Source organism: Sinocyclocheilus anshuiensis, unplaced genomic scaffold (assembly GCF_001515605.1).
Source record: "Sinocyclocheilus anshuiensis isolate Anshui unplaced genomic scaffold, SAMN03320099.WGS_v1.1 scaffold743, whole genome shotgun sequence".
In the NCBI taxonomy this organism is placed as follows: domain Eukaryota; kingdom Metazoa; phylum Chordata; class Actinopteri; order Cypriniformes; family Cyprinidae; genus Sinocyclocheilus; species Sinocyclocheilus anshuiensis.
In genome coordinates this window covers 110,585-137,247 of record NW_015552601.1, presented here as the reverse complement: position 1 = coordinate 137,247, position 26,663 = coordinate 110,585, and the positions used below count along the sequence as shown (strand labels likewise).

The window sequence follows — 26,663 nt, the reverse complement described above, 5'->3', positions numbered from 1 at the left end:
TATATATATATGTATTATATTAGTTAATATTTTTTAGTTAATTTTGTTCATGCTTGGCAAATTTCATCCACACCCTCGTGTCACATTCTTCTCTCATGACACATCAGTGTATGACACTGTGTTTGTGCTCATATTTTGCTCTCATCTGTTATTTACGTGCGTCACTTTTAACCTTTTTGTCCCGATTCTTCATTGACGTGATACAGGTTTGCTGGGCCGTTCTCTATTCTTGCTGTTGTGTTTGTGTTTAATTGTCATAGCTGACCTCTGACCTGCGAGATGAACGTCACAGTGTCATGTTTCATGCGCACAATGGGAGTGCAAACCGCTTTTGCTGAGATGGTTTCAGGTTTAAGTGTTTACACACATGAATTTGGCACGTGTGATGCATTTTTGTGACAAATAGTGAGAACCGATATTAGAGTGAACCGATAATTCAGTGGGAAATTTTGTAGGGTGGGACTTTATTTTATTCATCAGGATTTGATTGGGCATGAAAAATAGGTCATGATATTATTAGTGGAGTTTGCTAATGCATGCATCACTATTACTAACGCTCATACTATGAGCTAGTGATTTGAACAGACTGCTAACTCAAACTGTGACTCATAAATATTAGATTTAGACTGAAGACGGGACATTTATGAAGAAAGTAAATGGTCTTTTTGACGTCACATTGGAATAGTTTCCCCAAAAATGAACAGTTGCTGAAAATGTACTCACCCTCAGGCCATCCAAGAGGTGGATGAGTTTGTTTTTCATCAGATTTGGAGAAATGTAGCATTCCATGGATCCATTCTCTGCAGTGAATGGGTGCCATCAGAATGAGAGTCCAAACAGCTGATTAAAAACATCACAATAATCCACAAGTAATCCACACCACTCCAGTCCATTAATTAATGTCGTGTGAAGGGAACAGCTGCGTGTTTGTAAGAAACAAACCCATCATTAAAATGTTTTTAACTTTAAACCATTGTTTCAGGCTAAAATATAAGTCCTCTATCCATAATAACGCTTCCTCCAGTGCATCTTTTCTGAATCAGGAAAGAAATCTGCACAGATCAAGCACCGTTTACAGTCCAAAATAACTCTAAACAAATATGTGGCTGGATTTTGATGTGAGAGACAACAGGAGATGGACTTTTACACCAGAGGAAGCGTTATTATGGACTTATGTTTTTGGCTTCACAAGACATTAACTGTTGGACTGGAGTGGTGTGGATTACTTGTGGATTATTGTGATGTTTTTATCAGCTCTCATTCTGACGGCACCCATTCACTGCAGAGCATCCATTGGTGAGCAAGTGATGCAATGCTACATTTCTCCAAATCTGATGAAGAAACAAACTCATCTACATCTTGGATGGCCTGAGGATGTGTAAATATTCAACAAATTTTCACTATTCCTTTAAGAGCACTAACAGTGTGCACTTCTTCTGCAGGTGTCCTGTGTGCAGATACTGTCAGACTCCGGAACCAGTGGAGGAGAACAAGTGTTTTGAGTGTGGAGTCCAAGAGGTAAACAACTAATCGATAAATGAAAAAGAAGTTGAGTATTGACTAACTGCACATGGAAAACATCACTGTAGTAATGAATAACACATTTCTTTGGACAAAACACATCTGAAAAATAGAACAGGACACAGTGATCTGCTGTGAGACAGCCACATGACCCAGGTTATCCTAAACATGTAGTATAATTATTTATAATGTAATATAATTAATACATTTTTGCACATCATGTATAACATATATCCTACATAGATATATGTTTCAGTTTGTACACTGTATGGATTCAGTAACTTACATTACATGATATTTTAGACATATTTGTCATGTGTCATAGAATCTGTGGATCTGTCTCATCTGCGGTCACATCGGCTGCGGACGCTATGTTAGTCGTCATGCCTACAAGCACTTTGAGGAAACGCAGCACACTTACGCCATGCAGCTGACCAATCACAGGGTCTGGGACTACGCTGGAGGTGTGTGACGTCATAGAAATGCAGAAAAATGCTAAAAAAACAAACAAAGATAATGTAGAATACAGTTGATGTGCAGTCACATGCTTGAAAAAGTGAAAAGTGAAGTGACACGTGGCCAAGTATGGTGACCCATACTCGGAATTAGTGCTCTGCATTTATCCCATCCAAAGTGCACACACACAGCAGTGAACACACACACATCGTGAACACACACCCGGAGCAGTGGGCAGCCATTTTTGCTGCGGTGCCCGGGGAGCAGTTGGGGGTTCAGTGCCTTGCTCAAGGGCACCTCAGTCGTGGTATTGAAGGTGGGAGAGAGCGCTGTACATTCACTCCCCCCACCTACAATCCCTGCCGGTACGAGACTCGAACCCGCAACCTTTGGGTTACGAGTCCGACTCTCAAACCATTAGGCCACGACTTCCCCAGTCGTGGCCTAAATGTAAATGTTGAAAATAACTGTTAAATATTTTTACTGAAATATTAACTTCTCTGGTAATTCATATTAAATATTAATATAAAATCCTGCCCTGCATTATTTACATTTACATTTAGTCATTTAGCAGATGCTTTTATCCAAAGCGACTTACAAATGAGGACAATGGAAGCAATCAAAATCAACAAAAGAGCAACGATACGCAAGTGCTATAACGAGTCTCAGTTAGCTTAACGCAGTACACTTAGCAAGGTTTTTTTTTTGTTAATTATATAATAGATAAAAAGAAAATGGATAGAATAGAGAAAGCTAGTGTTACAGGTCCTTTTTTTTTTTTGTAAATTTTTTTTTATATTTATTTAAAACATTTATATTTATTGCTGATTATTAATATTAACATTTCACTCAGAAATATGTCAAATTATGGATTGTTATATATGGATCATTATCATGTTTTACATCTTTAAACACTTGTCCAATTCAGCGTTATTTTAGTATTATTGATATACTATTATAGTTTTTATGAATATTTGTAAATTTAATTTTAATATTTTTGGTTTTCATTTACATTTTAATTATAGTAAAAAAAAATTGTGTGCTTTTGACATTTTTATTCTTTTTTGTTTTTTAAATTAGACTATATAGTTTTTTTTTATTATTTTTACTTTTTCAGTTTTATTTCTTAGTTATTTAGTGTTAGTTATTTTAAGTTTCGTTAAACTAAAATGAAAAATGATGCCTTGGCAAATAACTGAAATAAATAAGTTTAAGATTTTTATATTTTAGCATTTATTTTATTTCAAGTAATGAAAATGTTTTTTTTTTTCATTTTAATTTTAGCTTTATTTAATGATAATAACCCTGCTCCAAGCAGATTAGCCAGAGCCATCTGCAACCTTTTCAATTACAACCTTCTTAAAATTTTAAATTGTAATTTTTTTTTTTTACTGGATAAAATCAAGTTTTTCCCTACAACAGTTTATATTGAAAATTGTTAGTAACAATTTTGACGGAGTCTTTGCCCTTATGTTGATCAGATAACTACGTTCATCGGCTTGTTGCCAGTAAAACCGACGGGAAGATGGTGCAGTACGAGTGTGAGGGCGACACGTGTCAGGATGAGAAGATCGATGCGCTGCAGCTCGAGGTGTGTGTGTGTGTGTGTGACTGGGAGAATAAAATAGTTCATCTGGAGAAAGACACAGCGGAGGAGGTGAGGACTGCACAGTTTACTTGAACAAATCCATAAGAGCATTATGTTTAAGATCATAAGAATCTGCTATATCTCATATTAACATCAGTGATCCAGCTTCTTTATGTTTGTGTGGGTTTCAGATCAACAACATGAAGGCCAAATTCAAGGAGACGATTGACAAGTGTGACAGTTTGGAGCGGAAACTCAATGAACTCGTCAAAGAAAAACAATCCATTGAAAAGAAGTACAAATGACATTATCTTTCAAATGAATTTTTCATAATCATCAAATGAAACATTTGGGTCTCTTTACAATAGCTGTTCACTATAGGCCGGACAAAATTACCATGATAACAGGGTTATTACAGTTAACTAAAACTATAAAAAAGTCTTACTTGAAATAAAATAAACTAATAAGTGAAATAAAATAACATTTTTTTTACTTGTGTTATTGGTAGTAAATATTGTTCTTTGAAGGAAATTACATTTTTTGAAAGGTAGTTGCTTATTGCTTGTTAAAATGTCAACATTTAAAATGACTTTTTTTTTAATAGTAATACACTGTTTACACAGTCTTTTGTGCTGTTTTCTGCAGATGTTCACAGCTGAACAACAAAGTGGTGAAGCTCAGTCAAGAGCTGCGGGAGGAGCAGGAGATGAACCGATGCCTGCGAGCCAATCAGACGCAGCTCCAGGCGCAGCTGCAGGAGGAGGAGAGGCGGGCTCACGAGGCGGCGGCCAATAAAGACGGCCAGATCGCCGAGCTGCAGGAGCAGCTGCGAGACGTCATGTTCTACCTGGAGACGCAGCAGCAGATCGACCGCATGCCGGCAGACGCCCGGCAAGAGATCCAAGAGGGTCAGATCAACATTGCTGCGGCCCCACAGCCCGGGCCCTCGGCCCACGGCCCCGGCAAACTGAGCGGCCGCAAGGGACGATCCAAGAGGGGAAAGTAGCAAAAGATGTTGTGTTTAGTATATTCAGTGCTTAACGGATGGCAGAAATGTTGCACAGGAAATGAGGAAGTTTGAATAATCACCCTTCCTCATGTTAGAAGCTCTAATATATCACGATTTGTTCGCACGAGGACACCAGTTCCGCTTAGAAATGTAGCTCAACCGGTTTCATATGAAAACAAAGTGCTGTTCTTGTCACACAATTTTATTTTCGTATGTTTTTAGTGTCCTCATAGTTGGAAGAAGTCAGTTTTTGATTTACTTTATGTTTGTGGAAATGATTGGATATTGCTTTCTGCAACTCTGACAGAAGAATCCCACAAAAACACGTTTGTGTCATGTTTCGCTTGGAGAGAAAAAAAAGAAATGATATTTTGCAGTAATGCACCTGATGTTTTTTTTTTGTTTTTTTTGGTAAATTAATTTCTGTTAGCGATTGTTTTGTTTTATTCCATAAAAAAATAAAATAAAAATAATGGAAGCCCATTTCCAAAAATTCCCCCCCTCCTCACAAAAAACAGAATTGTGACATAAAATCAGAATAATTCTGAGAAGAAAATTGAGGAAAAAAATGTCACAATTGGAAGATTGTGATTTTTTTTTTTGAGTTTACATCTCATAATTCTGACTTTTTTCTCTCTCTCTCAGAATTCTGAGTTTATCTCACAAATCTTTTTTTTTTTTTTTTTTGTTACCCCCACCATGGAATAAAAAAATAAAGTAATTGTGACTTTGGTAAAAATGGTCAGAATTGTGAGATATACACTTGCAGTTCTCAGGAAAAAGTCAGAATTGCAAGATATAGACTCAAATCACAATTCTGACATTTTTCTCTGAATTCAAAGTTTACCTCTTGCAATTTTTGAATTTTTTTTTTAGTAAAAATAAATAAATATATAAATACATACATATATAAATGTCTGAATCGGGCTTCCAAACTAATAATTACAATAAATACTACTAAATACTTACGTTTAAACCACAACTTAAATAATATACCATATTTTTTGCATTATAGTAATTGAAAAAATGCTTTTACACTGAGAATTGGGGTGATGCATGTAACTTTCATGTAGGCTTCATGTTTCAATAGGCTGCATATTCTTCATTTTTCTTTGCATCAGGCTAAAATCTGACATTTTTGCTGAGATTGACCTCATTGTGAGCTGTATTCTGATCGCAGGTCACAGGTGTGCTCCTGTATCTCACAATCACAAAGACTTGATGCACAGAAAGGCGCTTTTGTGGTGAAAGGGCTCGTCGCTTCATGATGTAATTTGGTTAATAGACGCACACTGCACAAAATCGTGTGGCTTTTGTCGTGTCTCATTCTCCAACACATCCACCCACTTATTTTCAGTAAGTTATACACAGTCACTCTTTGTATTGAGACATTTCTCTGGTTTCCACACCCTTCTCGTCGGTTACAGATGCGTGGGATTGCTGGAGGCTATTAATAACTTTTGACAAGACAACAAACCGCAAGCATGTAAACACCCTTAAAATGTGTGTGATTGTCAAACTGTTAAAGCTACAAATAAAAGTTATTCTGAGGCAACTTCACTAGCAAAGAGCTACTAGAGAAAGTAAGCAAAAAGGCGTGAGGGTTAAAAAAAAAAAAAGTAATATTAACAATTACTTAGTAATATTAATAACAGGCATTTTTACTCACTTATATCATTCAGGTAAGTATAAATGATATAATAATGTTGTTATATATTAATATATAATGTAATTCTACACTTTTAAATGTATTTCCTTAAATATTTCACATTTATATTAAAAAAAATTGATTTGAAGAAATTACATCAAAGCAATTCAATTACTTGATTATAACTAATATATACATTTAAATGTAGTTGAATTTTTTATATAACATTTAAATTATGTACATTTATATAAAATGTAAAATTTTAATTATTGAAGAAATTGATGTCAAAATCCTGTAGCCTAATAAAATACAAAAGCAAACCAATATTTTAAGATCAAATAATTTTTAAGGTCAACATTAAATAATGCACAATGAATCACAATGAAACCAGCAGCATGTTTAAAGTAAATATTTAGATTTCATGTTGACTTTAAAGAAAAAGCAAGCTGTGTGAATGCAAAAAAAAAAAAAAAATTCAAAAGCAGGCACAGCATGTGGAACATTTACTTTTTATTTAAAAAAACTCCTTTTCACATTCCAGTGTTTTTGTTTGTGTTTTCTCGATTTCCCTAACAAAAGAATTCATCAGCCGACACACTTCCAACCACCTCTTGACCTCCTCCGTCCAGAAGCAGAAGCGCCTGTGCTCCTCGAGCTTTGTGACGGTGAGGACGCCAAACGAGCCCCTCAGTCCCGGAGCGACGCAAGAACACAACCTGTCCTGCATCAAAATAAAAAAAAGAGAAAAGCGTCTTTCCACCCTCCCCGAGCAGGTATAAAGCGGTGAAAGCCCGTAGTAGACTGCAGCACACCGGACAACACATGCTAGAAACATGATTCATAACGGTGCTCGAAAACACTGTAAACAAGTTGCACTTCCCGGTAGACATCAACAAATCAGTCGTATAAAAACCTACCTTCGACTCTACTGCGACGTTAAGGGATTATTTCACCCCAAAATGAAAATTATGTCAATTTACTCACCCTCGTGCCATTCCAAACCCGTAAGAAATTGTTTCGGAACACAAATTAAGATATTTTTAATCAAATCTGAGATGTTTAAGTCCATCCTTGAAAGTCTGAAGTATGGAAGCCCGTTTCCGCCACTGAATAAAAAAAAAAAAAATTGGTAATTGCGACTTTTTATCTCACAATTCTGACTTCTTTTCACAGAATTGTGAGATATAAACTCACAATTGCGAGTTATGAAGTCAGAATTAAGAGATGTAAAGTCCGAATTCTGACTTTTTTTCTCAGAATTGTGTGATATAAACTCACAATTGCGAGTTTATATCTCGCAATTCTGACTTTTTTCTCGCAATTCTGACTTTTTCTCACAATTCTGACTTTTTTTCCTCGCAATTCTGACTTTTTTTCTCAGAATTGTGAAATTTTTTATTCAGTGGCGGAAACGGGCTTCCATACTGAAGACACTCAAAACGTTCATAAAAATAAATCCATACAATTTGATCGACTTTATTCCAAGTCTTTTAAAGATTAACATATTTATTTGAGGCTTTTATTAACATTCATCGGCAAACAATGTTTACTTTTGGTAACGACGACTCAAGCATGCTTGCTTGATGCTCACAAGAACAAACCAATGAAAATTCACAAGTATGCATATATCGAGCAAGTATGCTTGAGCTTCTGTTTATGTTCATCGATCAATGCTTGTAAGTGAATAAAAGCATCAATTCAATCTGTTCATCACATAAAATGATTGTGTTTATTCAGAAGACTTGGATTACACTGCTCGATTCATATGATTTTTTTTTTTAAATCTCTTTAGGAATGTTTTAAATCATCAGTGTTTTTGGGTGAAAGAGTTTCAATGGAGGGACAGAAGTCTCTCACAGTCAATTAATAATATTATTTGTGTTCCGAAGATGAACGAATTTCTAATGGTTTCGGAATTCCATGAGGGTGAATAAGTGACATTTTTCATTTTGGGGTAAACTAACCCTTTAACGCAAGGCTAATTTAGACATTTTTGGTATGCAACAACAATAAAACCTCATCATTTAAGGGACATCATCAGTGCAATCGACAATTTTTCTAAGTAAACAACGTGCCCCAACCAATCGATTCAATTAATCATAAAATTAATTCCAAACATGATTGAATAAACGTCTTTGACCATCAATCAAAGGATAACAAACAAACACAAACTTTCCCAAACCTCAAGTAGCACTAAATGCTATTGGTTTTCACATGGTGGCATTTCCAAACAAACAGTCGGGAAAGCTACATTTCGTACACTTGTGGCTCAAGTAAAGTCATTTGTAATATACAAACAAATATCGCAATAGAAGCACCCGAAGCATCTGGATACTCGCGCCACCCTGTTGAAAAGTTTGCGCAAAATCTCCTCGGGACGAAGCGTAGCTCTTGGCTGGTTGTGCATCGCGAACGGCTACGTAAACGCGTCGCAGAGTGCGTCAGTCTGGAAGTTAGCTACTTGTGATACGGAGCGGCACCGTTAGGGCCCGTTTTGCTTTGGAGTGTCGTCTGAAAACGAACCATCAATCGCAAGGTTTACGGCTGGGAAGTGAGAGAGACAATAACGCAAGACATCGACAAAAGGACAAAGCAGTTCACTTTAATTCGCCAAGGAGTTCTCGTTGATATTCTTTATCTTCACACTATGTACAATAATTTATAGCAGTACTTCTAAAATTGCTTATTTTCATTTGCCTATGTAGTTTTGCCAGGGATATGAAGTTTACGTTTCCACTTAAAAGTGCTGCGCGGAGCACCGTAGATGTTTGTGCTGAAGCCGTTGTTGAACTTTACAGTGTGCCTGTGTCTGTATGTGAGTAATGAGACGGATAAATAGGAAGAGGAGACGAGACCAGCTGAGTTCACAGACTGAGACGGGAGGATTGCGTTAGGGGCCGTCGCGTGGAGCCGTGCGGGTCGGGGACCGGATCGATGGAGCGCTCAGATTTTGAGGGATTTTAACGTGTCCGCTCTCTTCTTTAACAGTTCCCCGATCTCCTGCAGCGAACGCAGGTAGCTGCTCTGCACCTTATCCATGGCCGTCTTTGTGAAGGTCCCTTCCGCCTGAATGAAGCGAGAAAACAGCAGTCAAAAACCGAGAGAAACGCTTTCTCTGAAGCATCGTGACCTAGTTTCAACCTCAGATTGCACACGCGCGCACAGACACGCGCGCGCGCACACACACACGCGCACACCACACATGCGCGCACGCACACGCACGCATTTAGCTAGCTTTACACAATTTATGGGACCAGGGGCCAGATTCACTAAAGTTAAGACATTTCATAAGCCTGCAAAAATTCCCAAGTAATTTAATGTTTTTCCTAATTACAACAATTAATTTGAAACAACCCAATAAATTCATTAAATGATGATTAAGAAAATATCAAGATGTATCAATATAAAATCAAGATGATGAAAATTTAAGATGATTCTTCTCAAGAATTTCAATTCTTAAGTTTTGTTACTTAAAAGTTATTTTTGGGAATACAAAATATTCATAACCTCTTTCCTTAAATTATAATTAAACAAACGTAATTATTAAATTAAACTTAAATAATTAAATGATTAAGAAATAATAATAAAAATTATGTAATTAAACTTAATTACATTACAAAACATTTGTTTAAAATATAACTTTAAAAAAGTGAAACTTAAAAAAAAAACTTAATAAAAACTATATTAGAAGTACAATTAACTTGAAATAACCTAATAAATTCATTAAATAATTATTTTTTAAATAAAATTATTTAAAGAAGACTGAATTCTTAAGTTTTGTTGTAACAGTCTTAAAAAGTGTTTTTGGGAATACAAAACAGCTTAAAGCTTAAAAGACAATTAAACAATCATATTTAGGAATTATATATTGTTAATTAGAACTTGAAACAACCCAATAAATTCATTAAATGATTTTTAAGTGATGAAATTATTTTAAGATTCTTCTCAAGAATTTTAATTCTTCTTAAGACTGCAATACCATTAAGAAGCATTTTCTTAACTTTTCTTATATAAATATCCTTAGCTTTTTCCTTATATATATATATATATATATATATATATATATATATATAAATATTTTGAAATGATAAATGTTGGCTATTGAAAACTGACTGAAATTAAAGTACTAAAATTTAAGTACTAAGATTGCTAAAACCGTAATAGAAAACAAATTAAAGCTAAATAGAAATATATACATAAAAAACTGACAAAAGCACATAATAAAAATGACAAAAAATTCAAATGAAAAAAGGAAATATAAAAATAAAAGCTAATTCAAAGTAAAAGTGAATACTAGAACAGTATATAAACAACACTGGACCAGACTCGATGCTGATAATCAAAGGTCTGTCTGTCTTGAGACGCACCTCAGACTGGGTTTGACCCTCCAGACTGAGGGCTCCCAGCTTCAGCGCCGTCAGGCTGATCTCCTGGCTCTTGATGTGCTCCAGCGCCTGGTTGAGGAGACTCTGCAAGCTGCTGCTGAACTCCTGATATGCCGAGAGCACCGGCGGCTGTGTGGGAGACACAAATCAGCACATAAACAAGACTGACCCACATTCCCTGCCAACCCTACACTGCATAAATATTGACTCGGGAGAGAGAGGTTCAACAGAGATCAGAGCTGTTACTACCGTTACAGTGCTGACTTCTTTTTTCTTTTTCTTCTTCTTCTGTAAACTTGACTTTAATGGCCGGAGGACGCTTCCACAGTAATTAGACACCCATAGGACGATACAAACGGTCTGGAACCAACAGTTAAAAAAATAATTATTTTTATTTTCTCAACAGTCATGTATTCTCTTAAATTCAGTGATGGAGAGAGACTCACTTCAACAAAGTAGACTAGATTCTCCAGTAAAAATTGTTGCGGCTTGCTTTGATCGTCTTTAACTTCTAATAGGTCACCTTTACATTTTTCCAACATATCTGGAAAAGCATGTAGAAAAAAAAAGTCAAAATTAACCCATCTGCAACACATTTAACTTTTGTAATGTGAATTATTTTCATCAGGATTTGACTGGATAATGAAAGTGGGCTAAATAATAATTATTATTAGGGATGCACCGAATGTTCGGCAACCAAAATTATTCGGTTTTAAGCAAAAAGACAGAATAAATTGTACCGATCAATAACGTGACGCTATCAAATAGCAACCAGTGCAGAGTGAGAAGAGCGCACTCTTTATAATGCAACAGGCATGTCAGCACTCAGTGTGGAAGCATTTAAACTGTCCGAGAAAGACAAGCACCGACAGCGAGAGACTGTTTAGGACTGCATCGCATGTCTTTGATGAGAAGAGGAAGGGGTGATTGTTGCTGGTTACTGTATGATTGATTGAAATCGCGAAATGGCCTTAAACAATTAGTAAATAAACTGCAGAACGTTATGTTTTCTAACACACGCACGAATTGCATGTATTCTGACAGCGCTGCACGAACTCGCAGCAGATCTGCTTGTTAACCAGCGTTCAAAGTCCAAAGCGCGAGGAAAATCTGCGCTGAAACAGTGTTACTCATCAGTTGCTCGGTCACATTTTTATGAAATTTTACAAGGCATGTGACAATGCGATACGTGCGACGTATTCGTAATGAGACTCATTTATAAACCTGCTGTCAAATAAAAGAAGCGCGGAGGTCTTCCTGCGCGTTTCCACCAAAATAAAAGTTGACAAAAAGCAAGAACTCCAACATTCATAAATGTTAGTATTGTAATTTTACTGTTCTGTAAAATCAAATAAAAAGACAATAATGATAATAATAACAACAGCTCTGTTAATACATTTATTATAACATACACACATAGTGTTCAAATTGGGATCTGTAATATTTTGTAATAATGTAATAAAAATACATTACATTTTGTAATAACTTTTTTTAAAAGAAGTCTCTTCTGCTCAGCGAGGCTGCTTTTAATTTTACAGTAAAAAATACATGCCTGATTCAAGAAGGGGGTCTGATAGCCAAAAAAATAATAATTTTAGTAACTTATTAATTTTAAGTTAAATTGTGCTTTGTTGGTATAATGTCTGCTAGAATGTTAAAAATGTTTAGTGTTTAATATTTTTTAATTGTTGTTTTGTAATTGATTTTTTCTTTGAAAAGCAAGACAAAACAATAAAAAGCTCATTTTGTCTATTTAATTTGTGCAATGGTGAAAAAAATGGGCAAAAAACTTGAAAAACCATGTTCGGTTTCGCCCAAGAATTTTCATTTCGGTGCATCCCTAACTATTATTATTATTATTATTATGTTCCATGCTCACATGGACTTGGTTACATCAGCAAAAAACAAATAATTTCATGAACATAGTTATTTTATTTTGTTGAATTATTTTCATCAAGATTTGATTGGATAGTGAAAGTGGGCTGAATTATTATTACTATTTTTATTATTTTTGCGCTCACGTAGACTTGGTTACACAAACTAAACATGAATATGTACAAAGCTTTTAAACATACCTTGAAGTTGTACTGCTAAAGACTTGAAAAGATTAGATATTTGTGTTTGAAGCTCTGTTGATTCATCTGAAAATACAAGAGATACAATTATTAATGTAATACAATCATAAGTCCAATTAAATTGAAGGATTAAAAATCTAATAAAAAAAAAGTAATATACAATGTAATAAATTGTATAACTGAATTAATATGTGACCCTGGAGCACAAAACCAGTCTTAAGTCGCTGGGGTATATTTGTAGCAATAGCCAAAAATACATTGTATGGGTCAAAATTATTGATTTTTCTTTTAAATCATTAGGATATTAAGTAAAGATCATGTTCCATGAAGATATTTTATAAATTTCCTACCGTAAATATATCAAAACTTAATTTTTGATTAGTAATATGCATTGCTAAGAACTTCATTTGGACAACTTTAAAGGTGATTTTCTCAATATTAGATTTTTTTTGCACCCTCAGATTCCAGATTTTCAAATAGTTGTATCTCGGCCAAATATTGTCCTATCCTAACATACATCACCATACATACATCCTAACATATGTAACCATACATCAACGGAGAGCTTATTTATTCAGCTTTCAAATGATGTATAAATCTCAATTTAAAAAAATTGACCCTTATGACTGGTTTTGTGGTCCAGGGTCACATATGATATAATTAAAAAATATATATATTTTTTTTTTGAGTAGGACCTTATTTGTTTCATATTTTTCAGGCCAGAAAAATAAACTTACAATTGTAACAAAATAAATATGCTAATATTTGTCATAAAATCAAACAGGATTGCTAAGCAGATGGACGCTGTACATAATGAGGTGTATCAAAACTTAATTTTTGATTAGTAATATGCATTGCTAAGAACTTCATTTGGACAACTTTAAAGGTGATTTTCTTAATATTTTGATTTTTTTGCACCCTCAGATTCCAGATTTTCAAATAGTTGTATCTCGGCCAAATATTGTCCTATCCTAACATACATCACCATACATACATCCTAACATATGTAACCATACATCAACGGAGAGCTTATTTATTCAGCTTTCAAATGATGTATAAATCTCAATTTAAAAAAATTGACCCTTATGACTGGTTTTGTGGTCCAGGGTCACATATGATATAATTAAAAAAAATATATATTTTCAGGCCAGAAAAATAAACTTACAATTGTAACAAAATAAATATGCTAATATTTGTCATAAAATCAAACAGGATTGCTAAGCAGATGGACGCTGTACATAATGAGGTGTGAAGTAACGAACCCAGGCCGGCGGTCTCAAGCTCCTGGAGGTGCAGAGGGAGCTGTAGAGAGGAGAGCTGACACTGACAGCAACCACTGGACAGAGCCTGAGCCAGACGAGACGGCACGGGCCCCACAAATGGGTACTGATGCTGTGAACCACAACATACAGCCACAATCAATGGACTTAACTCCCTATTTTATATCCAGTATTATAAATTGTGTACAACTTAAACATTTTGTTTTTAATTATACACAAGGTAATCAATTTTTTTTTACTGAAGTTATTTATTTTGTTAGTGTTTAACATTGTAAACAAAAAGTAGAAAAATCAAAATAAAACAATATTTTTCTTCATTTATTGTAACTAAAACTATTAAGAAGCACTTGTGTTAACAAAATAAATTAAAATGTTGCCTTGGCAACTAACTGAAATAAAACAAATATAAGTATTAAAATGAGCATATAAGCATTATAACTAAAATTGAATAAAGCTCAATAGAGAAGAAAAACCCCTAATAAAAATGACAAAATCACATCACAAAATTACTAAAACAATTAGATTAGATGGAAAAACTTAAATGAGAAATGTTAACCTAAATAAATTAAGTACTAAAATGACTAAAACTGAAATAAAAATAAATTAAATCTAAATAGAAATATAAAATATATTACACAACAGAAAAAAAATAATAAAAAAGCACATCACAACATTACTACAAGTTAAACTAAAATGAAAAATACGTATAAACAAAGCTAATTCAAAATATAAAAAAATACTACAGTAGTATATATAATACTAAAATACTGTTCTTCACCAACATCTTGGTTACAACAGAAGCAAAACCAGGTGAAGGTACTGGCTATGGCTATTTATTTTTTAAATGTGTACAAATTTGTATGGGATAGAGTTTATTTTCATTTAAAATTTTTAAATAATTAGTTATTAAAATTGCATGTGTGCAAGTAATATGTCGTCATAAAACTTACATGATGCATATACAGCTATGTGGAGCAAGATTTTAAATAAAAGGGGAAAGAAAAAAATGTGCTAAACGGTCTGTAACAGTTCTGACCTGCAGCTGTTTTTCCGTGAACTGTGTGGCCTGGTTTAGCGTGTTTTCTAGCTGTGAGAGCAGCGACTGTAGAGAAGACGGTTTAGCCGCCACTCCGTTTTCAGTCGTCTTCTCAGAGTTACGTGATGTCGGTGGGTGAGTGAGCGCAGAGACGCAGCCAATCAGACGCAGCGTGAGCGACCGCAACCTCAGCCACAGGGTGTCGTCCTCTAGAGAGTGCTGCTTGTGCTCCTCGTTCAGCTGCCTGCGGTTTGTGATCATTATTAGAACAAACCAATGCTTAAAACGTGTGATAGTTCTGGAGGATGGTCTCGTCGTACCGGTCCTTAGGGTTCCAGCTGACGAGGACAGTCAGGTCGCGGTTGTCCCTTAAGCTGTCCCACGGGATGTCGTCCTCTTCCGGACATAGAGACATTGATTTTACGCTCTCCTCTAGAGGAGATGATCTGTGCAATGAAAAGACAACAATCAACAAAATCACTTTTTGACTTCTAAAAGGCAGAAAATACGAAGGTAAAGATAAAGCGACTAACGTGTCGGCTTCCAGGAAGAGGTCCAGCAGCATCCTCTCCGTGCGCGCCTGGGCAAAGTGCAGCGAGTGATTGAGTCGGTTCCTGAAGGCGATGAACTCCGGGATTTTCTCAAAAGCCCCGTACTTATATGCTTGAATAATGTATTCTGAGGTCTGCAGGAACAAGCAACTTATGCATGAGTAAATGTTGACAGAATGGTCATCTTTGGGAGATTCTGTACATAAAGTGTCGTTAATCAGAATGATAACGTACATCTTTCTGGTTCGAGTGAAAAAACCTGAGGGAGAAGTTACAAGATTGGGAAGCAGCAGCAAACTGGCCCAAAGACTCTGCATAGCGGGTCAATAAATACCTGGACAAAGACAAAACCAAGAGATCAGTGTTAATATGAGTCATGTTTAAACATCAAACTGCATGCTCAGTACGTTTAACCTAATATGACATACCGTGACGCATTAATGTGATTTAATCCAAAGACTTCCTTTTTTTAATCTACTTTACCTTCAATCATAATGACCTTCAATCAATGAAAAGTGTATTATTATTATTATTATTATTATATTTTGTACTTTGAATTGGTACAAAACACAAGGCAATCAACTTTTATTTATGGTGCGTTAAAACAAAACAAAAACGATTTTTTTTTTACTTTTTTCTTCACCAGTGTTATTGTTAACTGAAACTATTAAAATAGCTTCTGTTAATTCTAAAACTGAAAAGATGAAACAAAAAAATCTAAATATTATACTTAACATATATGCACATATAAAATGTATATTTTAATAAATGTGGAAATGCACCATTACAGTCTGTGAAAAGTGTCCATTAAAAATAGCTTTTGTTAAATATAAATATAAAAATTAGATTAAAAAATTGTTTTCACTTAAATGAAAATTAGAAATGTTGCCTCGGCAACTAACTGAAATAAAATAGGTTTAAGTACTAAAATTACTAAAACTAAAATAAAATTAATTAAAGCTAAACAGAAATATGAAATATTACAAAAATATTTATGAATAAAATGAAACTAAAATATATGAATATAAAAAATATATAAAAATAAAAGGTAGTACAAAATATTTAAAAAAAACACTAATAGTATATAAATAATACTAAAATAACACTGTTCTTCACTTACAACATGGTTACAGCAGAAACCAGGTGAAGTTATTGGTTATTTATTTTTACATGGTTTACTTGGTTTTAATGTGCACAAATGTGAATGGGAGAGTGTGTATTTTCAATGGTATTATTGGTTTTCCTATATAAAGGAGTACAATATTTAACGTATGCAAATAATGTGCTGTCATAAAACTTGCATCTCTAATAATTAAAAAAGCTCTTTAAAATTTAGAATAAGGTGCCTCCATGAACTGATCGGGAACATATATATATACAGTGGGTACGGAAAGTTGAATTGAGCGTTGGAGGAACTGTGGGAGAGACCTTCCTCTAACAGCCCCAGACACTGCCACAACATGTTCTGATCGCCTACAACACAGACACAGCACTCGCTCATCAATAACAAGAAAACATGAACGCTTTCAATCAAGCTGACTGTAAAAATGAGGAGCAGACTCACCCGTCTCCAGCCACAGGTCTATATAGACATGAGCCGCCATGAGACAGTACATATCGGAGAACTGTAGCTCTGTTTTTAAACAGGACTTCCCTAGAACAGAAAGAAAATGGGAAATGGTAAGACTGCTGCTACTGAACATTATAGGTCAAATAAAACATTAAATAGAAATAAATGTACAAAGTCTGATAGGAAGCGAAATAAATATTAGACACTGGTATTATCTAGTGCTGTCAAACGATTAAATCGCATCCAAAATAAAAGTTTTTGCTTACATAATATATGTGTTTGTACTGTGTATATTTATTATGTATATATAAATACACACACACACACATACAGTATAAATTTTGAAAATATTTACATGTATATATTCATATAACTTAAATTATATATAAACAAAACATATTTTTTCTTAAATATATACATGCATGTGTGTGTATTTATTTAAATATTAATAAATATACACAGTACACACACATATTTTATGTAAACAAAAACTTTTATTTTAGATTGATCAATCGCAATTAATCGTTTGACAGCACTAGTATTATCATTTAAAAAAAGGAAGATATTATAAGAGTTCAACCTGCCTAGTCATCTGCTTACCGAACTGTAAGCCGTGCCGGTAATGTGCCTTCAGTTCTTTGATGAGGCCCAGTTTGCCCTCGGTGTTGAGCGCGTGCTGCTGACCCAGACTGCGGCTCAGCTGGGTCACACACAGATGTCTCTGCAGAGCCCGCGTGTCTCCTGGAAGAGCAACACCATCCTCTCCCGGAGCGCCCAGTGGCACGGCCTCCATTAGCCTGTTGATGAACTGAGACAGTCGCAAGAAACTTAGTATATATTTAACACGTTCATTTAATTAGTTATGAAAAAAATAACTAAAAATAACCCACCCCACCCCAGACCTACGTAGGTCATCTTACGCCTGCTTCACACATACTCCGTTTGCGGTGCATATTTTTTCCGTGCCCACGCTAACATGTTGGAGCATTCACACTAGGCCTGTCAAAATGGCTGAAAAACGAAATTCGAATTTTGTACTTAAATATTATCAATATGCGAACTATATTCAAATTTAATAGGCATAATTTCAGTTAGAGGGAAAAAAAGCTTTTGGCTTCTCTCCTGAGGCCACAAGAGGGCGCATCGAGCAAAATATTACTAATGCACGTTTATTCAAAGTAATAAAATAACACAACTATCTTTGAAAAAAGTGCATAATATTTAAAATAATGGTTATAAACCAAATATAATTAATTAAGTTGCTTAAACAATTAGAAACAAAACAGCATCATGTATGTATGCATAGTTTAATACAAAGGACTGAAAACCAAACACAAAGAGTACTTTTTTTAATTTAAAAACATGAGATGAAGTGGGATGGGAGAAAAACCGCCATAAAGTCTCGAGACATGTTTTTTTAAAAGTTGAACTCACATTAATTTTACATGGCTTTCTAAACATGCGACTCTCTTGTGCGAGACGCGAGTGCAACGGTGATAGATGTCCCTATAGAAAATGCGATAAATATGCATTGTGTGAATGGCTTCGTTTCAGTTTTGCCATAGGATGTTCTCTTTTTCCACAATATTTTGAATGAATGAACGTTCCAGGAGCGTAGGGGTGTGCGCTATAGGCTATATCGTCTACGATAATACCGGAATTGTTGTTTAAACGACATGCAATTTGGTTCAGTTACTTTTTCTTGCAACTCACGTATAAAATTTATTTTCTTTCTTTCTCTTTCTTTAGTGGGTAAGCAAATACACATACAGTTGCAAGAAAAAGTAAGTGAACTAATGTCAATTTTCTCATTTGCGTTAATAATTTGGTCATGAAATTAGATTTGATTTTCACCAAAGTCACAAATATCAACAAACAATATTTATAAGCGGATCTTGTTGAGCACACTCATTAAACATACAAAGTGATGGTGGAAAAAGTATGTGAAACAGTGCTTTAATAACTGGTTTAACTACCTTTGGCAGCAATAACCTCAAGCAAGCGCTTCCTATAGCTTTATATTAGACCTGCACAACGTCCAGGAGTAATTTATTGTAGAATTTGGACCATTCTTCCTTACAGAAGAACTGTTTCAGCTCACCCAGCTCACTCACTGTCAAGGTCATTCCACAGCATCTCTATTGGGTTGAGGTCTGGGCTTGACTGGGCCACTCCAAAATGTGGATTTTATGTCTCCATTGATACGCCGTTTTCTTTTTATGCCATACATAGTGCTGCATGTTCTTCCCAAACAATTCTATTTGTCCACAAGGCATTTTCCCAGTAGTGTTGTGGAGGGTCAAGGTGGTCTTTGGTAAATTTTAGGCATGCTATAATGTTTTGTTTGGAGAGCAATGGCTTCCTTCGTGGTGTCCTTCCATGCCTGTTCAATGTTTCATGTATGGTTGACTCGTGAACGGAGATGTTAACCAGCTTCAATGAATCCTTCAAGTCTTTAGCTGTTACTCTAGGGTTGTTTTTCACCTCACTGAGCATTCTACATTGTGCCTTTGGCTGGGTGCCCACTTTTATGGAGAGTAGCCACAGTACCATATCGTGTCCATTTATAGACAATTTGTCTAACTGTGGACTGACTCTGTAAACCTTTCCAGGTACATGCATATCAACAACTCTTGATCATAGATCTTCTGAGATCTTTTTTTGTGGGGCATGGCTCACATCGGCTAATGCTGCTTGTGAATAGCACACTGACACGGTTTGGGTGTTTATATAAGTCAATTTAGCTCTAAAATCAAGCACTGGTCTTGCTTCTCATCGTGATTACCTGCACATGTTGGTCAGGTGTGAAAAGATCCAGAAAGATCTCCAGGTCGGTGATGCAACATGGCTTGTCTCCAAACTTCACAAAGAACTGGAACATGAGCTCAAGAGGTTCACCTGCATCATGGTGGGAAAACACGTCAGAAACATACAGCAAACATGCAGCCTGCGTTGGGTTTAAAGAGTCCCAACCCATTGTGTACCTAGCTGCTGTGCTTCAGGACAGCTGCGCTCTCGGAGTCGTCTGATGAGTTCCAGACGGGCCAGGTATGGCCCTCTCAGATGCTTGGACTCCTTCGCTTCTTCTGTGACTATTCGGTCCTCCATGAAGCTGATGGCCTGAGCTGTGGAGGCATGCACCTCTCCCTCTGCAGAACTGCAGTAGTGAGAGAAACAACACGGCATGCATGATACTGAGAGACAGAAATGTGTGCAGAATAGATTTGCCATACTTTTTAGTATGCAAACTGTGCTCAATATGCATGGAATATCCAATCACCTACAGCCAGTATTCAACGCAGTGCACCTGACTTTCCATCTCATGTGTGACAAATTCTTTCCCAGTTAAATGTTGTGAATTTTCTACTTACTGAGCTCCTTCTTGCGGAGGTGCCCAGCTCTGATCAATAAGGTAGAACAAAGAGTCAAAGTACAATATGTAGAACTGCCAGTCGTCAGGGCTGCAGAGAGAAACAAAAAATGACTAACATCTTACGTACTGAAAATGCATTGCTCAAATGGAACGATTTCACTCCAAAATTGCTATTTATGTTAAATCCGTTCGAGAAACTCATAGAAAATGTATCAGTGGTGGACTCACTTTTTCAGGAGCAGCTTGCAGGACAGCGCGTTGCACTCGGCCCAGCGCTCCAGACGGCGGTACAGCATCATGCATTTGTTCTCACGGCTCTGCAGTTCACTGGTCAGCTTCTCTGAGGGAGAAAACACAAGGCAAATGACTAAGAGACATTAAATGTATAGACAAAAAAATCAAATGGTTGCACATTCTTTGCGGTACAAACATTAAATGCAATGTCAATGGTAGAAGCACATAGAATTTATAATGTTTTGGAAAGAAGTCTCTTATGCTCATCAAAGCTGCATTTATTTGATTAGAAATACAGTAAAAAAAATAATGAAATATTATTACAATTTAAAATAACTCTTTTGCATTTTATTATATTTTAAAATGTAATTTATTCCTGTGATCAAAGCTGAATTTTCAGCATCATTACTGCAGTCTTCAGTGTCATATGATCCTTCAGAAATAATTCTAATGTGCTGATTTGCTGCTCAAGAAACATTTCTTATTATCAATGCCGAGAACATTAATATTTTTGTGGAAACAGTGATACATTTTTTCAGGAAGTTCAAAAGAACAGTATTTATTTGAAATAGAAATCTTTTGTAACATTATAAATGTCTTTACTGTCACATCTGATCAATTTAATATGTCCCTGTTAATATGTCTTGAAAAAAAAAAAAAATTATTGACCACGAATTTTTGAATGGTAATGTATATTCAGTTATTTGACCGCAGGTTATTTTATACCAAAAAGAGTATACCAAAAAGAGTAAGAGACTGTTTTTTCCTTCCGAGTTTATGTATCAAATACAAAAAAAGGTAACTGTGACTTTCTCTCTCTCAAATTATGAGTTTATATCTTTCAAATCTGAATTTATATCTTGCAATTCAAAAACAAGTCAGAATTGTGAGAGAGAAAGTCACAATTACCTACACATTTTTATTTTTTTTATCCTGTATTGGACACAACCTTTCATAATAACATGCTCTTTATATGGAGACCAATCCCCCATGAGTTGGTAATTGCTGTTCTTTTTTACCTGCTTCTCATCTCTGGTAACTGGCAGCACGTCACACATGCAACACAAAGACATTCAACTGGAAATAACCCAAAATATTCCTTCGAAGAACACACATTGTTTTCTCCTCACCTCCAAGTGGCCCCTGAACCACCTCCAGTGCCTCCACATATTTCCCCAAACGCTCCAAGATCATAAAGTACAGCTGGACCTGGAATGGCCGATGGAAAATGCATCATAAACTTCATACGGCTGAAATCAGAAACAGATTATTGATACCAAAGTCCTACCTCAGCTTCTGCCTCTATTTTCTCCTCCTTTACCATTTTTTCCACCATCCGCTCAGCCAGCGGCAGGAACATGGTCTGAGAGAGCTTCTCGTCTTGTGCTGAGATGGCCTTAAACACAAATTGCATTGATGATGTTGTTTTATTTTGTTCTGCATGGGTTCATCTCTGATATGTACTGTTTATGTAAGTGAAAAAACATCACCGTACCTGCATCACCAAGCTCATCACTGACCAGAAGTAATATGGGTTTTTGGGGACAATTTTATACAGCGCCATTCCAGCCTGCCAGAATTGTGGACACAAACATATATTTTAGAGATTCATTATTAACCATGCAGCCCTATTAAAACTACAATCTCTATATGGCTTAATGCAATTATCAAATCTCAAAGTTTGGCTCGCTTATGTGCATTTGGGAACAACCAACTTCCTAAAATTGAAATGCAAATTGAAATGGCTGTTGTCAACAAAAAAGAGAAGCTTTAAAGGCCTGTGGTTTACCAGCAAAATAAAAGCTAGATGGTTTAACATTTGCAAATGCAGAAATGAAGAAGGCAAAAAATATTAATACTTCAACTTAAAAAAAAATAAATTAATTTTTCCATAAATACTAGATATATAATTATACTTTAGAGTGGATATTTATATTTATTTGGTTTAATATTTTTGTAATAATAATAATAATAAGGGCTCCCTGTGCTTTTCCACCAAAATAAAAAACTCAATAATTTAATGTTTGAAAATGCATAAATGAAGAAAGCCATAAAAATTAGTACAGGAAAATCAAATATTACATAATATTATTTTAAATACTAGACTTTTTTATTTTACAGTGAATAATAAATAGTACTATAGTATTAGTAATAGTATTTATTTTCTTTAATAATTTTGCAAAAAAAAAAAAAAATTAATAAATAAATAAATAATAATAATAATGGCTCCCTCTGGTTTTACTCCAAAATAAAAGTTCAATTGTTTAATATTTGAAAATGCAGAAATTAAGACATGCATAAATATTAGTAATGGAAAATATTATTATTATAACAGTTTTTAATACTAGATTTTTTTTATTCTAAAGGGAATAAGTAGTAATATTTCTTATTCCTATTTTGTTGATTTTTTAATAGTAATAAACAACAATAATAACAATGATAATTATTATTATTACTACTATTATTATTATTATTACAGTGATACTGATATACAACCTCAATTTTTTTTTGCTGAATTTTGCAGCCCTACAAACAACCACAGCAAACCTGGAGCTTTTTTTTTTTTTTTTTTTTACTAAATTTTAAATCACAATTTTTATCAAAAACTAAAATAAAATTTTCCCCATATCATGCAGCCCTGATTTATTTTTTTAAACAGGATGTAAAGACTGATGATATCAGAGAGGACACAAACAAAACCTGTTGCATTTTCTTGTACTCTCCGACCCGGGCGTAGGCCATGAAGAGGTGAGAGTGGTACTCCTCGCTCGTTGGAACTTTCCGGACGGCAGCTTCATAAAGCTTGGTCACTAACTCGGCTATAGAAAGAAAGAGAAAAAAAAAAAAACACAAAATTTGAGCTTTTGGGTTTGTGGTCTATGTCAATTTGCATATTAAAACCAAACATACTCTGAATGGCATTTCGGTTCCAGTGAGGACAGAAAAAGGAAATTCATAGTTTGTTAGGATGAGGTTCTGTGTCTGTGCTTTCAACACTCACGCCGGTGCATTTCTCTGTAGAGGATGGTCAGTGCTTGCAAAGAGTTGTCATCTGTGGGTTCGAGAACGGCCACTTCCTGCGCTAGCGTGAAGGCTTCATCTTGTTTGCCGGTGCGCTGCAGACCAATCGCCTTCAAGACCTGCCAAACAAGAGCAAAAGCATGCAACAAATGTGTCTGGAGCTAATTAATTGATCTAGAAGGTCAAATTCATGATGTTTTTTCTTTCTTAAACAAAACAGCCTTTTGTGTTGACCACTGTCCACAGCATCATGTGAAGTACGACGTGAATCCATCAGTTCTGCTAATCCTTTGTGACAGTCAGCTTGAGCGAACCAATCGCAGCCTGAGCTGACCAAAATTAAACTGGAAACTGTGTTTGCTGGGACTGCATGAATAATCCAAATCAAATCTAAATCGCAATATGCCTTAGTGCAATTATCAAATGCGTGTTTCAAACAAAAGATTTAACTTTGGTGACCAAAATTAAACTGGAAACTGTGTTTGCTGGGACTGCATGAATAATCCAAATCAAATCTAAAATCGCAATATGCCTTAGTGCAATTATCAAATGCGTGTTTCAAACAAAAGATTTAACTTTGTTTTTCTGCCAAAATAAAACTTGATTGTTTAATGCATGAACATGAAGAAATTATGACAGCTGTAAGTTCTGCAATTAAATATTTTTACAGTGAGTTGTATTGTTTTTTTATATTTTACTTTATTTAATAAATTTGATAATAATAATAATAGTATTATTGATGCAAGCATTTTATTATTTTATTGTCATATTAATATATAAACATTACAATATAAAAATCATATTACTGAAATAAAAATATTGTGGCCAAACAGTGCAGCTCTACAAAGAAGCACAACAAACCTGCAGCTGGCTAAAAACAAAAAACAAACAAAACAAAAAAAATAAAACAAAATAAAAATAAATAAATAAATAAAAGCATGTTTAATCACAATCTGTAACAGAAAAATAAAATAAAATAAAAATTACATTTTCCCACCCCACATTTCAGCCCTAGTGTTTGCTATTAATATGACGAGCTGGTCATGGAGTTCTGGAATAAAAAAAAAATAACACACCTTTGCGCAGTGAAGATCTTTGTGCTTCTTGAGCAGTTTGTCAGCCTGCTGGATTGCCATCTTGTTATTGCCATTGTCCAGGTAATCTAGAAGAGACAAACATGTTCAATACAACAAAACAGCACTGGTGTGGATGTTACTAACATCTTTGACAATTACCAAAGAGAATAACCATGTGTTTCCATCATTAAAGTGTAAATTAAGACTGATAAACCTCAATGCCACTAATCTGCCAGACAAACATCACTAGACCAATACCTCATTATAATTTAAAGTATGCATGCAGTTACAAACCTTTTTTTGAATTCAAATTTTGGATTCTTTTTTGAGTTCATGATGGTGATGTAAATGATGACAGAAACGAACTACACTTCACCTTCAATCAGCTTCTTTACCACACAGAGATGGTCAAGAGAAACTAAACGCCGCAAGAAACCTTGAGTAACATTATAGGTGGAGAAAATGCTACAAAAATAAGAAATATGACTCTTTTAAAATAGGTATTACGGGCAACTTGTACATCCAGTCATGCTAAACCACAAGTGAGGGTATAAGAGCATCGGTGATGATCAGGACCAGACGGCTGCATAAACACAGCACTGCATCACACACATAGACCCCTGACTGTGAGAACGTTCTCTCACCGGCTGCTCGATGCGATTTGGAGTGCAGGAGCCCCCTCCCCTCCCTTCCCATGAGTCTCTGCTAAAAGAACACAGGACCATGTCTGACGACAGCTGGATGCCAAATTTAACCAGGCTAGACTGTAGTTTTAGACTTTCTACATGAGAACACTTCCACGTGTCTTCCCGTTAATGCATCTTTCCTGATAACTGTTATATTTCTTATCAATCCCCCACACAAATACAGATCGATTTCACACAACAGGATGGCAAGACAAAGCACCAGAATAAAGGTCACTGATCTATTGATTGTTATAAACCTCACATGCACAGAACGGCATCTCTAGTGTAGCAGAACAATAGCGAGTCATTGACATTTTATTCCATTAAAAAATAACATAGCAATTTGATGCACAGATCTGCACAGTCTGAACTTAAGAACCTGGAATTATATTTAAAAATAAGTTTATAAAATTGCAATGATTAATTCTGGCCCTAGCTGCTATTAAAACATTATATAACTTATTGAATAATTTAATTAAATAGAATTTTATTTAATAATCTATAATATATAATAATATAATATATTAAAAGTTGTGTCTTAAATATTTATACAGTGGGTTAACTGTTTTAAGTCAATAAGGCAGAATCAGATCATGCAATAACCATGTATCTTCACTTACACGATGCATTGGAAATACTAATCTTTGTGTTAATAAGAACAAATATAGACTAAAATAAAAAAAAATTAATCTATCTTCATTCTTATCTACCTATCATTTACCTAGCAAGTGTGTGTTAGACAGACTACATTTCTACATGCAAATAGTTTAGTCTTGACCAAGTTCAACAATCTGTTGTCTTTCTTTTTTGCAAGGAACAAAATGAAAAATAAATGGAAAAAAGAAACGAGTTAAACAAAAATATAATATTAAATGAACTTAATCCAAAGCTAAAGGTTTCATTGTCTTTCCACATTAAAGTGTATTAAGGAAAACTAATGTACAAGTACATGTACATTAGGGCTGCTAGTTTCGCTTTCACAACAAAACACACAGCATCACACACGGCGGGGCTTGAGTGAGCAGAGGCCGGAGGCCTAGAGTGAGGAACGGCCGGCGGGCTTGAGCGGCTTTTGAGAAGGGCTTGGAGCGGCCGGCGGTCTTGCGGCAACCACATGTGACGACCCCAGGCTGGACTCCGCTTCGTCCCCAGTG

The 26,663-nt window shown here is 35.1% G+C and overlaps 2 protein-coding genes across 2 annotated transcripts in view; one reads left to right on the top strand and one right to left on the bottom strand.

The window, feature by feature from the left end:
- Positions 1-4,976, top strand: part of brap (BRCA1 associated protein) — a 13,977-nt gene extending 9,001 nt beyond the window's left edge. The window contains exons 7-11 of the mRNA XM_016456817.1: positions 1,443-1,518; positions 1,847-1,985; positions 3,459-3,634; positions 3,757-3,860; positions 4,211-4,976. Of these exons, the coding sequence (XP_016312303.1) occupies positions 1,443-1,518; positions 1,847-1,985; positions 3,459-3,634; positions 3,757-3,860; positions 4,211-4,571 (856 nt within the window). The 3' untranslated portion in view covers positions 4,572-4,976. The remainder of the gene's footprint in view (positions 1-1,442; positions 1,519-1,846; positions 1,986-3,458; positions 3,635-3,756; positions 3,861-4,210) is intronic.
- A 2,700-nt stretch (positions 4,977-7,676) lies between these two features.
- LOC107665755 (N-alpha-acetyltransferase 25, NatB auxiliary subunit-like) overlaps positions 7,677-26,663 on the bottom strand; it is a 21,547-nt gene continuing 2,560 nt past the window's right edge. Inside the window, exons 2-24 of the mRNA XM_016456766.1 lie at positions 24,824-24,909; positions 23,728-23,866; positions 23,427-23,545; positions 22,222-22,296; positions 22,015-22,122; positions 21,857-21,935; positions 20,721-20,832; positions 20,491-20,580; positions 20,104-20,276; positions 19,905-20,017; positions 17,720-17,927; positions 17,114-17,203; positions 16,929-17,022; positions 15,784-15,883; positions 15,532-15,683; positions 15,319-15,444; positions 14,999-15,242; positions 13,945-14,074; positions 12,683-12,748; positions 11,054-11,151; positions 10,857-10,967; positions 10,590-10,736; positions 7,677-9,288 (exon numbers count right to left, since the gene is read on the bottom strand). Coding sequence (XP_016312252.1) covers positions 9,166-9,288; positions 10,590-10,736; positions 10,857-10,967; positions 11,054-11,151; positions 12,683-12,748; positions 13,945-14,074; positions 14,999-15,242; positions 15,319-15,444; positions 15,532-15,683; positions 15,784-15,883; positions 16,929-17,022; positions 17,114-17,203; positions 17,720-17,927; positions 19,905-20,017; positions 20,104-20,276; positions 20,491-20,580; positions 20,721-20,832; positions 21,857-21,935; positions 22,015-22,122; positions 22,222-22,296; positions 23,427-23,545; positions 23,728-23,866; positions 24,824-24,909 — 2,783 coding nt within the window. The 3' untranslated portion in view covers positions 7,677-9,165. The remainder of the gene's footprint in view (positions 9,289-10,589; positions 10,737-10,856; positions 10,968-11,053; positions 11,152-12,682; positions 12,749-13,944; positions 14,075-14,998; positions 15,243-15,318; positions 15,445-15,531; positions 15,684-15,783; positions 15,884-16,928; positions 17,023-17,113; positions 17,204-17,719; positions 17,928-19,904; positions 20,018-20,103; positions 20,277-20,490; positions 20,581-20,720; positions 20,833-21,856; positions 21,936-22,014; positions 22,123-22,221; positions 22,297-23,426; positions 23,546-23,727; positions 23,867-24,823; positions 24,910-26,663) is intronic.